General features: G+C 36.0%; 1 protein-coding gene across 1 annotated transcript in view; it reads left to right on the top strand.

Annotated features, from left to right (window-relative positions):
* Positions 1-13,784, top strand: part of MTREX (Mtr4 exosome RNA helicase) — a 116,520-nt gene that overhangs the window by 98,664 nt on the left and 4,072 nt on the right. Inside the window, exons 24-25 of the mRNA XM_046671058.1 lie at positions 2,871-2,927; positions 4,300-4,462. Of these exons, the coding sequence (XP_046527014.1) occupies positions 2,871-2,927; positions 4,300-4,462 (220 nt within the window). The remainder of the gene's footprint in view (positions 1-2,870; positions 2,928-4,299; positions 4,463-13,784) is intronic.

Here is a 13,784-nt window from a genome sequence, read left to right as displayed (position 1 = left end):
AAATTGTGAAAGAACAAATTGTTTTTTCAGTTCTGCCATTGATCTGTTTACCTGTTAACTATTTCTTTATTTATTAATCAGATCAAGTACATTACTTCTTGATGTAGTAGATACTTTTCTCTCAGCTCCCTGATTACAGGTCAGAATTACAGGTATAGTGGCGATTATAACAAACAGGACAGTAATCCCAAAACAATTTATGCTATCCTGAGAATGCCTACTATGCACCTATAAAGTAGTTTGTACATGGAGAATGCATTATGTTTGGCTGTTTTTTTTCTTAGGTTCAAAATTTTATTACATTAATTTCCAAGTAATTGTTAAGAATATTTATCAGATTTTCTTTGAACAGATCTAAGGTTTAAGAGATTGCTTGGGGATTGGTGGTCTTCTGCCTTTGTCAAACTTTGCCTTGTAGCTAATTTCTTGCATTGAGCTTTTTCTTTTTAATGTGGCACTACAAGAATTCTGTCTTCTGAGAGGTCAAGTAGGTTACCTCTACAATGGAGTTGCCTTAGCCAAAAGAGAACCCTTAAATCTTGGGGCAAGATATCACTATGTGTGCTTAAGATAAATTCAGTGAAGCTACACTGTGTTATAAGAAGTGTCATCAATTCTTGTGGTGCCTTTCAACAGTTAGATGGAAAATTGTATTAAAAGTCACATGGAATTTTGTTGATACTTCTAAAAGAATGTTTTCTAGCCAGAAAGAAAGGTAAATATAGTAAGATACTCATTAAAAATATAATTAAGTCTGGGGCCGGCCCAAGAGGCCTAGTGGTTAAGTTTGGCACACTCCGCTTCAGCAGCCCAGGCACAGACCTACACCATTCATCAGAGGCCATGCTGTGGCAGCAACCCAGAGACAAAATAGAGGAAGATTGGCAACAAATGTTAGCTCAGGGTGAATCTTCCTCAGCAAAAAAAAATAATACAATAAAGTCTGCTTGATATACTGACTTCTATTTTATTTAATTAATTAATTAATTTTTTTTTTCAAAGATTGGCACCTGGGCTAACAACTGTTGCCAATCTTTTTTTTTTTTTCCTCTGCTTTATCTCCCCAACCCTCTCCCCCGTACACAGTTGTATATCTTAGTTGCACGTCATTCTAGTTGTGGGATGTGGGACGCCGCCTCAACTTGGCCTGACGAGTGGTGCCATGTCCGCACCCAGGATCTGAACCCTGGGCCGCCACAGCAGAGCGAGTGAACTTAACCACTCAGCCACGGAGCCAGCCCCCTAACTTCTATTTTAAAATGTGTTCTTTCTAAAACTGCGCCCCCACATTTTTTCATATCATTAAAAGTAATTTAAATGTTACATACAATCTTTATAATAAAAATATCAAGTATCTACAAGTATTTTTTAAGCACCCACTGTATGCAATGCACAGGTCTAGGCACTAGAGATACAGTGAAAGTTTTTGCTTTCATGATACTTATGCTAGTGAATGAAGATAAACAGTAAAGAAATAAAGTACGCACATTTTATGTCAAATGGTGAGGAGGGGTTTGGAGAAAAGTGAAGCACAGGAGACAGATAGAAATCCTTGGGGGGATGGGGTTACTATTTTAAACAAGATGATTAGAAAAGACCTCACTGATAGAGTGAAATTTGAATTGCAACTTAAAGAAGAAATGAGGGAGCAAACTGTGCACATACCTGGTGGGAAAGCATTGGTAAAAATCACACTTAGTTTACTTATGTCAGGACCAGTGCCCGCTACTTATAGTGCCCAGCAGAGGAAGAACTCAGTAACTATTGACCATGAATGGATACAATATCAAAGACATTTAGCAGTCTTGGATTGTTTTCACTGTTAAACTGAGATAGTGAGTTCATTCTAGCCATTTTGCTTTTTCATCACTCGTCATGATTTTTTGTTTTAACAGGAATAATGCAGAACCTGGGTCATGATTTTATTATATAATACACACACACACACATATATATATATATACACACATGATGCAAATCAAAACTAAGTTCTGTATAAATACTGATGCTTAAAACAGAGACAGATCTATTGGAACTAACCCATAATTGCTTTCTTGAAAATTTGCCTATAATTACGTTAAATCCTGTCCCTGTCCCCCCCACACACACATACTAATCTTGATAAAAGTTTATCTTTGTCAAAAATTGTGCACTAATAATGTCTTTGTTCTAATCATAAGGCTATAGGTTTTGAGGATCTGACCTTATTATTTCTCTTTGACAGGGTAAGAAACCAACACACACAATTCAAGCAGCTTGTCCAAGTTCATTTGGCTAGTTAGTAATAGACCTGAAACTCCTATTATTCTAATTGAGAAATTGATGAACTTTTCACTAATTGGGAAGGCAATATTAAGAACACTGAAATTCAGATTAAACTTTTAACTATCTTATACGTGATTAGAGAGCTAGAAGTATCTGAATAACATTAAAATTGAGAGCATTATTTCTAACATTCTTGAGCCCAGATTTTTAGTTTCCATGAATTAAGAGTTCCCTAGAAGCCAGAACTGTTTCAGAGTCAAACTAAGATAAAAAGTTTATAATAATAATGTTGATGTAACTAAACTACTACGCATGTTTACAATATTTGCTCTCCCTCAGTTCCATTTATGGTCACAGAAAATAGCTAGATTAGCACAGTTTGCAAATTTAGCAGTGTAATATTTTCTTCTGAAATAATATTATAATTTAGAATGAGAGGAGTGGTAATTTTGTTTAAATAAACTAAGAGTTGACTAGAAACTAAATGCTAATGACTAAGGTCTTATAATTTGATAATGGATATCATGAAAACTTTGTGATAGTATATACTGCATTTTCAACTTAAGATTATTACATCTAATCTTTTTATATCTTTTCTTTTATAGTCTAGTGAGATGCCCAAATTAACAGAGCAATTAGCAGGACCACTTCGTCAAATGCAGGTAAGATTTTTTTCCAACTATATATTTTATGAAGAGAATATTATAAAATAAACATTTTTGACAGTCTTATCATAGTATTTATTATTCCACAGAGACAACTTCCTCTGAGATTAAATATGTCTCTTGATGTTAACATTTAATGCTATTGATAATATCATTTGTGATTTTTATTTTAATACTTAAAGATTCCCCCCCACCAATGTAATAAATTGTATAGAGTTGCTATGAGTGCAGATTTAGCACTGCATAATGTAGATAGGCTATACCAGCAGTTCAGTGCTTGCATTGTTTTCCTTGGTATTAAGAATCGCATCTTGATGGAGTAGGATGTAGTTAGCTTAATTTTTTGTACACTTTTCCATCCTAGTTTACAACAAATTTTAAAATCTGTTTTATCCTAAGAAATTATTTATCTCTGGGTGTCCTCAAAGCCATAGTAGTTTATAGTCATAAATTTGTGTCTTTTATTTTCTTAGGATGCATTAATTTTTATCTACCTTTTCAACATTAGACAGAAAGACAGGGAAAAAAGAACTATAAGACATTGCAAGAGAGGAATAAAAAGTGGATCATAAAAATAGGCCCCTCCAATAGAACATTTAGCATCCCTTAATATTACTAACAAATTTACACTTCCAGAACCGGGGAAGTCTTTTTAGACCTAGGAGTTTTTGACCTTTTAGATTACCAAGAAGAAAAGAATGAATCTAAATTTCTCATTGTGGGGAAAAGAAAAGATTTACCTTTTTTGTATGTGTGTGAGGAAGGTTGTCCCTGAGCTATCATCTTTGTCAGTCTTCCTCTGTTTTATATGTGGGATTCCTCCACAGCATGGCTTGATGAGGAGTGTGTAGGTCTGTGCCTGGGATCCAAACCCGCGAACCCCAGGCCACCAAAGCGGAGCATGCAAATTTCACCAGTATGCCACTGGGCTAGCCCCAAGATTTACATTTTTTAAAGTATTTTTAGTGGAGAAGCATCATTTTGCCATGGGATTCGTGTTTCTCTAAATCTGTTTTGTTGTTTTTGTTTTATTTTATTAATTAAACAGTTAGAGATTAATTAAATGATACTCTTGAATAATTTTAATGAAGAGTTCTGTTTTTCGTAGAAAAGGTATAACTGGGTGAAAATCATGCCCTTGATATATTTTTCTTAGTTAATTACTTCAGTGTAATAGGAAAACTTCGGTGTTTGATCTCTTAGCAATGGAACAGGCACTGTGGCTACTTAGAAGCCAGATATCCAAATTGCAGACATATTACTGAGGAAGACAAAAGGAGCTTGTGGAATACTGGCCTTGAAAACCTAAAGAAAAAGTGATATAGGAGATCATAATAAGAAATTTTAAGTATATCTTTTGTCTTCAAAGGAATGTGCTAAAAGAATTGCAAAAGTTTCAGCAGAAGCCAAATTGGAAATTGATGAGGAAACTTATCTAAGCTCATTCAAACCTCACTTGATGGATGTAGTATATACCTGGGCAACTGGAGCTACATTTGCTCATATCTGCAAAATGACAGATGTCTTTGAAGGTATGGTTCAAGTTTGTATACATGCATTTTTTTTTGATGTAAGAAATATACTTAGGGGGTGGCATTTTTTTTAACTAAACAAGAATATATGATTTTTAACTTTTGGTAAAAAAATTGAATCTTCTGCCTGTGTAGATCAAAAATATTCTTCACAAATCCTTTGTGTTATTTAATAAGCACAATCTGCTCATTATAAATTCCTTAGGGAACTGTTTTAACAGTTTGTAATCATGTGGAAAGGTCTCTGCAATCACAGATAAACAGATGATCCTGGTAAGTCATATTTGTGTGGATATTTTTACTTTTTGGTTTTATTTGCATGATAACTTAATAGCTTGCTGTATAATTCCACTAGAAAATAGCACAGCTGAAAATGCTGTCCATCATTGCACTTCTAATGACAAACTTGGCCTCCCTCAGATTGTTACATCAGCACAAATCAGATTAATGAGCAGAATTTCAGGAAACTGAAGAATAACTATTACTCAATTGAAGAGAAATTTTAAGTGAAAAAATAAAGGCAAAGGGAATATATAAGGAATAATTACAAGTGAATTCAAGGAGCAAAATTTAAAGAAGACCATAGTTAGAAATGCTGTATTCATTGCCAAAAGATTGGTTTATGTAGATATTTATAATAGAGAATTTCATTTAGTAAATTAGATATTTATATTGAACTTTCTTAAAAAGGAAAATAAATTATCTTTAACGTCATAAAGATTATAATAATATTTAAAAATAACTTACTATTGCTTATAGTTCTATTTTTAGAAGAATTATATTTTAATACACCAAATATTATATGCTTTTTAACTGATATTATTTAAGACTAATAGATTACTGAGTTTATGAATCAATGATTTTTATGATGTGTAAGTTAAACCTCTCTGCAACAGAATATGAAAATTTTCAATTATGAGCCTTTACTTCACTACATTGAACTTTATGGGTTTTAAAGTCTCAAAGGTTACAGTTCATAGTACCTTATTCTTTTGTTATGATGTGCTATTTTAGTCCTTTCCCTAAAGTTTATTTCTAAGCTTCTATTAAATGATCATTTAGTAATATGGTCCCAAAAAGTTTCCTGTGAATACTATATTCTGCTATTGGGAAGGTCATTATTTATTAATTCCTATGTACCAGGCATTGTGCTAAGCCCTTTATATAATTTATATCTAATCACCAAAACAGCAACTCAGGGTAGATACTATTGTTTCCACTGTGCACAAGGAGACTGAATTTTTTAAAAGGTAAATAATTTGGCCAAGGCCATGGAGGTGTAGTATGTGATGGCACTGTGATTTGAACCCTGGCCTCTGTGACTACAAGTCACATGGTAATTGATAGCTTCATCTAAGTACCATAATACCTTATCCTTGAATTTTGGATTACCTAGAGACTTCTTAATCAAATCATACCCTAGCTTATAGCATCTCCATCCACTGAAAATTCATGCTCGTAGGAATGGTAGGAAGGTCTGTGATGTTCATGGTGGGTAGCTACAGTTGAGGCTGTGAGAAGAGGGAAGCATGACCTACCTCACTTGCGAACATTGCTTAACACATGGGTAGATGTATGATGGCTTGTATGTTTCAGAGGTGCCAAGGCAATCAAATACAGCACCACCAATCTTCAGTCTGACATCTTGAAACATAAGAATGAAACTAATGATTGCTCTATGCCTAAATAATCCAAGACTTGTTAATGTATTAGCTCATATTTATATAATCTCTGCTTCTCTTGAGAAGTCAAGTACAATGACATAAAACAATAGTGGTGCAATGTGGAGAGTAGGTTTTGTTTTATTTTCTTTGTTTGTTTTAGGAAAAATCAAGAAGCAATAGACCTGGAATAGGGAGTCCCATAAAATTGTCTTTGTGGATTATTTTTCTGTTCTTTGTACTTAAATGGAAAAGTTATCACAGTATGGAAGATAAACCCTAAACTGCTAAAATTGAAGATTTTAGCACCTGTGAGTTAACCTTTTCCACAGCATACTAGCACTCCTGAAATCTGTTTTGCCCTTTTTCAATTCCTTGGGGCTATTTCTGCATCACAGTTTGCTTGAGAATTCTAAGTTTGAAACTACGAGGAATTCAGTTTATAACTTGAAATCGAGTCTAACAGCACAATTTTCATGTTTTTCTGGTCTGGGTGCCAGTATATCAGCTACACTTTTTCGTTCTAAAATTGGAATAGACTATATATTAGCTCTTAAAAATAAACATGTTAATTAAACAAAAATAGAACTGAGAACCTTGATTTATTTAGGATAATATTTCCTTTTTCCAGCATACTGTGTCTCTCTCTCCACCCTCCCCCCCTTTTTTAATCATGTTACGTAGTTTTTCCATTTCAGAATAGCCGTTCTCCTCATCTTATTATTGTACATGCTTTATATAATTGGGAAAATACTGTAATCAGAGCTCTAGCCCATAACTCTAGTGTTTTTATTTTTACAGGCAGAAAATGATTATGTTAAAACTTTTTAATGTGCTGTGCTCAAATCATATTTGTTTCTAATTAGAGTTTTAATTTTCTTTTTATATGAAAATAAAAGTGTCTAATCATTTTATATCATGAACCTCAGAATTAGTTTTAAGTATTTTTCAAATATTAGCTGGAGCTAGTTAACACTATAATGTCTTTGGGGGATGTTTGATGCAAGAGAAGAATTTATACTGTGATTCACTTGTGGAATGTTGAAGACTTCATATAAATAACTATTTCCTCTTTTATCACCCTGAAAAAAAAGATAGAACATAGATGTTTCTTATTTCCATCAAACTCAACTTGAATAGCAATTTAAAAAAATAACTCATATAGGCTAAAGCCTAGAGTTTCAGTCTACTAATCCATGTAGTAGATCCATTGTAACCTCGACAGAGCCCGTTACTATTTATTTCTGTCTATACCAAAACAATATTGTACTCTTCATTATGCATGAAAGACTTCTTTCCACAGTGTACATGTCATCAGGAAGGCTCCTGTGACAAGTTATCACTTAAAAGTATTTACTTTACTTCTGCTTGCCATAGGTTTTTTTTTTTTTTTTTTTTTTAAAGATTTTATTTTTTCCTTTTTCTCCCCAAAGCCCCCCCGGCACATAGTTGTGTATTCTTCGTTGTTCTTCGTTGTGGGTTTTTCCAGCTGTAGCATGTGGGACGCTGCCCCAGCGTGGTCCGATGAGCAGTGCCATGTCCGCGCCCAGGAGTCGAACCAACGAAACACTGGGCCGCCTGCAGCGGAGCGCGCGAGCTTAACCACTCGGCCACGGGGCCAGCCCCATGCTTGCCATAGGTTTTTAAAACAAATGCTGTGTAGTGCATTTCCACACTCTGCCCTCACCACATGTTCTTCTCAAGTGCCTTTCAGCTGGCATGGTTTTACCCTCTCTAGGAAAGGCTACATCAGTGTCATAAGGGATTTTCCAGTGGATTTATTTTTAAAAATACTTTTGCCAATAATAAAGTAACATGTTATTAATATGCATCATTTCTGTGTTTAAATTTTGACACAATTTTAGTACTAAATGACTTAGGAATTAGTACATGATACTTACTCATTTGATGCATAATTACTAAGGCCCTAGTGGGGATCAGGCACTGTGCGAGCAGCAGGGTATGCCCTCCAAAAAGAGTTCAGCCTAAGCTGGGATCTAGTGGTAAATAATTGCAGGAAAATATATTTGTGATCCTAACCTCAGGCCAAACTCATTAAAACTGCCTATTTAGGAGTACTAAATTAGATGCAGGGCATGAACTGTGGGGAACCACTTTTGGGAATGCTAGAAAGCTGGAGGTAGAAATACTGTTGAGAGAAATGTGTTCCTTTCCATCCTCAATGAGAATGATGTTATTTTGTTCAAGAACCAGATGAAACTGATATTTGCAAAATTGCCCTTAAAGCATGTGCGCCCAAATGTGTGTCAGTGAGTGAATAATTAAATTGTGGTATATCCATACAATGGAACAGTATTAAACTATAAAAAGGAATGAAGTACTGATTCATGCTAAAATAGGGATGAACTCTGAACACATTAAGGTTCTAAGTGAAAGAAGGCAGATACAAAGACCACCTATTATATGATTCCATTTATATGAAATATCCAGAATAGGCAAATCCATAGAGACAGAAAGTTAAGAGACAGACAAAAAGTGGTTTCCATGGGCGGGAGGACAGTGGTACAGAACTAGGAGTGACTGCTTTCATGGGTGTGGGTTTCTTTTTGGGTGATAAAAAATATTCTAAAATTAGATAGTGATTATGGTTGTACAACCCCAAATATACCAAAAACCACTGAACTGTACAAGTAATTAAAAGGGTAAATTTTATGCTATGTGAATTAAATCTTTATATGAGTTCTTCCAGAATGGTGATGTAAAACCCGAGTATAGAAAAGGGCGGTGACGTTGAATTGTACACTTTAAAATGGTTAAAATGGTGACTTTTACATTCTGTGTATCTTGCCACAATTTATTTATTTATTTATTTATTTATTTATTTTGGTGAGGAAGTTTGGCCCTGACCTAACATCCATTGCCAATTTCCTCTATTTTTTTGTATGTGAGATGCCACCACAGCATGGCTTGATGTGTGGTGTATAAGTCCACCCCCCGGGGTCTGAACCTGCAAACCCCAGGCCACCAAAGCACAGCACGCAAACTTAACCACTACGCCACCAGGCCAGCCCCCACAATATTTTTTTTTTGAAAAGGCAGTAACTAGTAAGAATTCAATTTTGCTTTCTAATACTCAATACTACTTTGGCAAGACTAGAAAAAACGATTTGTAACAAACCATTATGTTACTGTGTTTATTTCCATTTGGTCAGCTTCAGATAGTCTGGGGGTGGGTTATGGCTTTGTAGCTTTTTTTTCCTAGCAGTTAATCTAGCTGGTCCTAATTGATGAGGCAGAATGATTTGCAAAGCTGGGAATAAAGAGAACCCTTGGACTACAGAGAACTGTAGTAGGTAGGAAACATGCTAGATAATTCACAGTAGTCTTCATTAATCCCCGTGGGGAATAGCGTTTATGCTGCAGGCAGCTCTGGACAGTGTTTGTGCACACACACACACACACACACACATACACATACACGGTGATTTGTTGACAAAACTCTGGCCAACAGCCACAGCCATTATATGTGCAACCCTGTACCTCCTGGCCTCATTTTCTTAACTGTTCTCATGTCATCTGAAACTGTCAGCACTAAAATTTCCAGAAATTGAGTTGGAGTGTTAAAGTGTAACACGGCAGTGCTCACTGGCTTGGACGTTAGTTCTGTTGCTTTAGTTTATACCTTATCTTAGCAATTTACTTCATATGGTTTGGCCTCTCTGATACCTTTTGTAGATTCTGGTTATTAACGTGAGTTACTCAATTTGTAGAAACACCAGACGATATTAGGTTATCTGTGTTTTCCTGGTACACAATTCAAATCAGTCAAAGTAAAGTTTGTTTGTGAGAGAGGGTACCTGGCTCTCCAATGCCCTACATAGCAGACGACTTTGAAAAGAATTTTATTTCAATCCTAAATGATTTGTGAGAATCTGTTATTCCTTTTTTAAAGCACTATTTACATTTTTAGCCACTACCTAATTTAATTCTCTTTGATTAGAAGCATTTGCAAAATAAACACATAATATCTGGTTGCATAGGTAATACGATGTTAATTACCTTCTCCATCCCAACGCCTACCCTCTCTTTAGACACCCAAAAGTTATTGCAACTGGATTTCCCCTTTCATTGCAAGGCACTATTGGAGCCCAGCATTCCTAGCAGCTGCAAATAGAACTAACAAATGTAGCCAATATTTATTGAGCTCTTATTGTATTGTTGACACTTGTTAAGCACTTTACATACATTACTTCATTCATTTCTCACAATAACCCCATCAGAGTAGGAATTATTATTATATCTCTACTTTATAAATGAGTAAAATGAAATTTTTCTTAGGCTAATGGAAAAGATTTGGATGGAAAGTGATGGGTTCACTTTTTGGAAATGTTGAGTTTGAGGTGCCTATAATATGTCTGGGTGATCAACATTTTGTTGGCAGCAGCATCTAGCTAGAATTAATAGCATTGTTTTATTCCTGTAACGTTTGTTTTTATTAATTATGACCTATTTATAAAAAACGAGTTCTTTTTAAAGTCATTTATTTAAGTAAAAGTGTTACCACAAAAATGTGAGTGATACACTAATGATTGAAGTTTGTAAAATAATACTTTTAAAGATATAACTGAGGGTCCACAAGTGATTATCCTAATATAAAAATATCACACGTGGACCATCCAGAACCTTATGTTTGAGTCAGGACCGAAACAGACTCACCCCAGCTTCCTGTGGGCATTTGAATGAATGGTATTAGGTTTTTGAGCAGTTAGAGGAGCCCTGTTTCTCCTGGGATGCAGAGGGGCATAGGCTCCCCAGCTGCCTGTGGGACTGCCACCCTCTCGTTAACGTTGCTTGTGCCCTGCACAAGGGCACCCAATGGAAGGGGAGGTAGAAGCTGAAATCTTGTCCCATCCAGAGGAAGAGATAAAGATGCTGTCCATTTGTCAAGCCATGAATTTAGCCGTGGACCTAGAGGATGCTGCCTTCTGATCCTATAATGGCTAGTGGCCACCCTGGCTGCCTCCTGTTCCCAGGAAATAGGCTACCCATATCTGTGAAGCTGGTTGTGTTTGCTTCGTGGTTTGGCTTTCAGCCCCATCCTCTTCCGTATTGTAACCTCAGGGTGTTTTGTGTAATTTTATCCTCCCTGTCTCACCTATGTACCTATCCTTCAGGTGCCATTAAGACCTGCTTTATTTTTTTTCTCACTTAAGCCACTAAGTGAGCTTTCTTCTTCCTTGGTCCTGTCTCTTCATTTCACATTTAATTTCCTCAGCCAAGTTCACAGCAAAAAAACAAAATAGTATTTTCAACTTTTACAGGGTTCCAACTTTTACAAGTTCTCCAAGAACTCTTAGCCTCACAGTTGAAAGGGAAGCTGTTGTTCTCAAGAGTAGCTAATACAGACAGTTATCTTTGCCATTTCCAACAAAGCAGTATTGGTAGACTTCGTTTCTAATCCTAGATCTGAACTGTTAACCTGAACTTGAAAGGCACTGACCACCTCTTTGGTTTCTCGTTGTAACATGGTAGAATAATGTTGGGAGTGACTAATGATTTAGTCTCTCCTACTTGGAAACAATATCTTCTGTGAAATCAGTTTTCTTTGTTAAAGGTTACTAGTAGAAGCAGCAGCAAGTCTTATTTATTTTTCACCTGTTCTGTTAATTTTCAAAATTTTGGAATAGTTTATTAGGGGCAAAATGAGTTACCTCAGTAACAAAAAGTAAACTCAAGGTAGATATCACATAGCTACTTCCTCATTCTCTTGGAGGCCTCTGTGGAGAGGACATAGCCATTCTGCTTCGAAAGAACCTTCCTTCTGAGCCCCTCAGATAGTTCCCCATTTCTAGGAAGCAACTGAAATTCTTGTTCTTCTATCTGCTTTATGTACCACCAACTGGATCAGTCTAATAATTCACTTTGTCTGTTCCTATGCTTTCATAGAAGAAGTAGTAGTAAAAGCAGTAGTAGCAGTAGCAGTAGCAGCAGCAGTAGTAGTAGTAGAAAATTACTGAGCACCAGCTATGTGCCAGGCACCTTGAACATACTACCTCATTTAGTCTTTCCCACAGCTTGCTAGTACAGTCCCTTAAGTACTAAATGGCACAGCTGATCCCTGGTCTGTCCACCTCCAGAGACTGTGTCGTCTATGTAGGACTTCTCTCTGGGCTTTCTCTGCTACTTCTCTTAGAGGCACTTCCAGATCATCACTGCTCTCCTCAAGCATCTGCCTCAACTCTGCTCAAGCTTTCTAGGTGATCAGTCCTGCTACAGAGGAAAGGGAGAAGCCATTAGGCCTGTCTTCTTACCTAGAAACTCACGTGCATATGTCCTCTCCCCTATTTCCTCTTCAGAGGAAGGGCCCTTCTCCCATTGTTCTGAATCCCAGAGCCTTCTCCATGCTTTTCTTTACCCTCCTCAGTCTTGAATCACATCCTTCCTGCTGCCATTTTAGCATATAAATATGCTTATATTTCTCATCCACACCTTCTCCAGCCACCAACATAGTTAAGAGCAAGAGCACAAATCTTGGGCTCAAATCTTACCCGCTCACTAGATTAATGATCCTGGGCAAGTTACTTAACTGTGCCTCAGTTTCTTTGGCTATAAAGTGGGGAGGATAATAGTTCCTACCTCATTGTGAGGATAACATGGTGCATGTAGAGCCTTTAGCATAGTGCCTGGCATAGAGCTTTCAATAAATCTTAGCTGCTGCAGTCATTTTTTAGTAAGGGTTATTTTGTTGTCATCATCACCCTCAAACCCTCATTCCTTTTATAAACAGGCTTGGAAAGAGAGTAGTCAAGAATAGACCATGTTCGGTTCCCTACCTCTCATTTCCTTCTTGATCCACAGTAACCTGGTGCCCTCTTTCACTGAAGTTACCACAAGTCACGAATGACTATCTGCCAAATTCAGAAAACAAACCCTTTATCTGACTGGCTCCTACTTCCCAACTTTTACTACTTTCTACTTCTTAAAACCCATTAATATAAATTCTTTGGCATTACCTGGCAAAGAAGACTTCTAGAGAAGTGAAGAACTTAGAGTAAGGCCTAGAAAACTTACAAAATATTTACAGTTAAAAAATATTATTTTAAATTTATAAACTGAATTTAATTATAAATTGAAATTTATAAAAGTAATACATATTTATTATAGAAAATTTAGAAAATAAATTATTTCTTTGAGGCACTATAATATAATAAGGTTAAATGCTTGGGCTTTAGAATCTTACTGTCTGGATTCAAATCATGTACTTCTGGCTCTGACTTTGGTCAAGTTATGTGTGTAACTTCTCTGAGTTTCTCCTTTTTGTAAAATAGGGATAATAACAGTAGTTGCCTTATGGAATTGTAAGGGTCAAACAGGAGAAAATTTATATAAAATACAGTTTACAGACCTACCACAAAATAAGTGCTCAGAAAATGTTGGACATCACACTTTTTCCTCAAAACTAATTCAGCCAAATTTTACCTTTCCTTGATGCCCAGATGTCATTATAAACGTCAATTACTTTACTCTTTCTTTACAAGAAAGCCCTCAGGGTTATTGTAAGATGTGTGTATGGAAGGTGAGGTTTCACTCTTGACTCTAGTGTTTCAGGGTTAGATTTTATGGAATTGTATCTCTATTCTGGCTGCCATTTTGGCTGTTGACTCTAATCTAGTAAACTTCTCTGCTAGGAGCCAGTAACT

Source organism: Equus quagga, chromosome 9, assembly GCF_021613505.1.
Source record: "Equus quagga isolate Etosha38 chromosome 9, UCLA_HA_Equagga_1.0, whole genome shotgun sequence".
NCBI lineage: Eukaryota > Metazoa > Chordata > Mammalia > Perissodactyla > Equidae > Equus > Equus quagga.
This window is presented reverse-complemented; position numbering and strand designations above follow the sequence as displayed.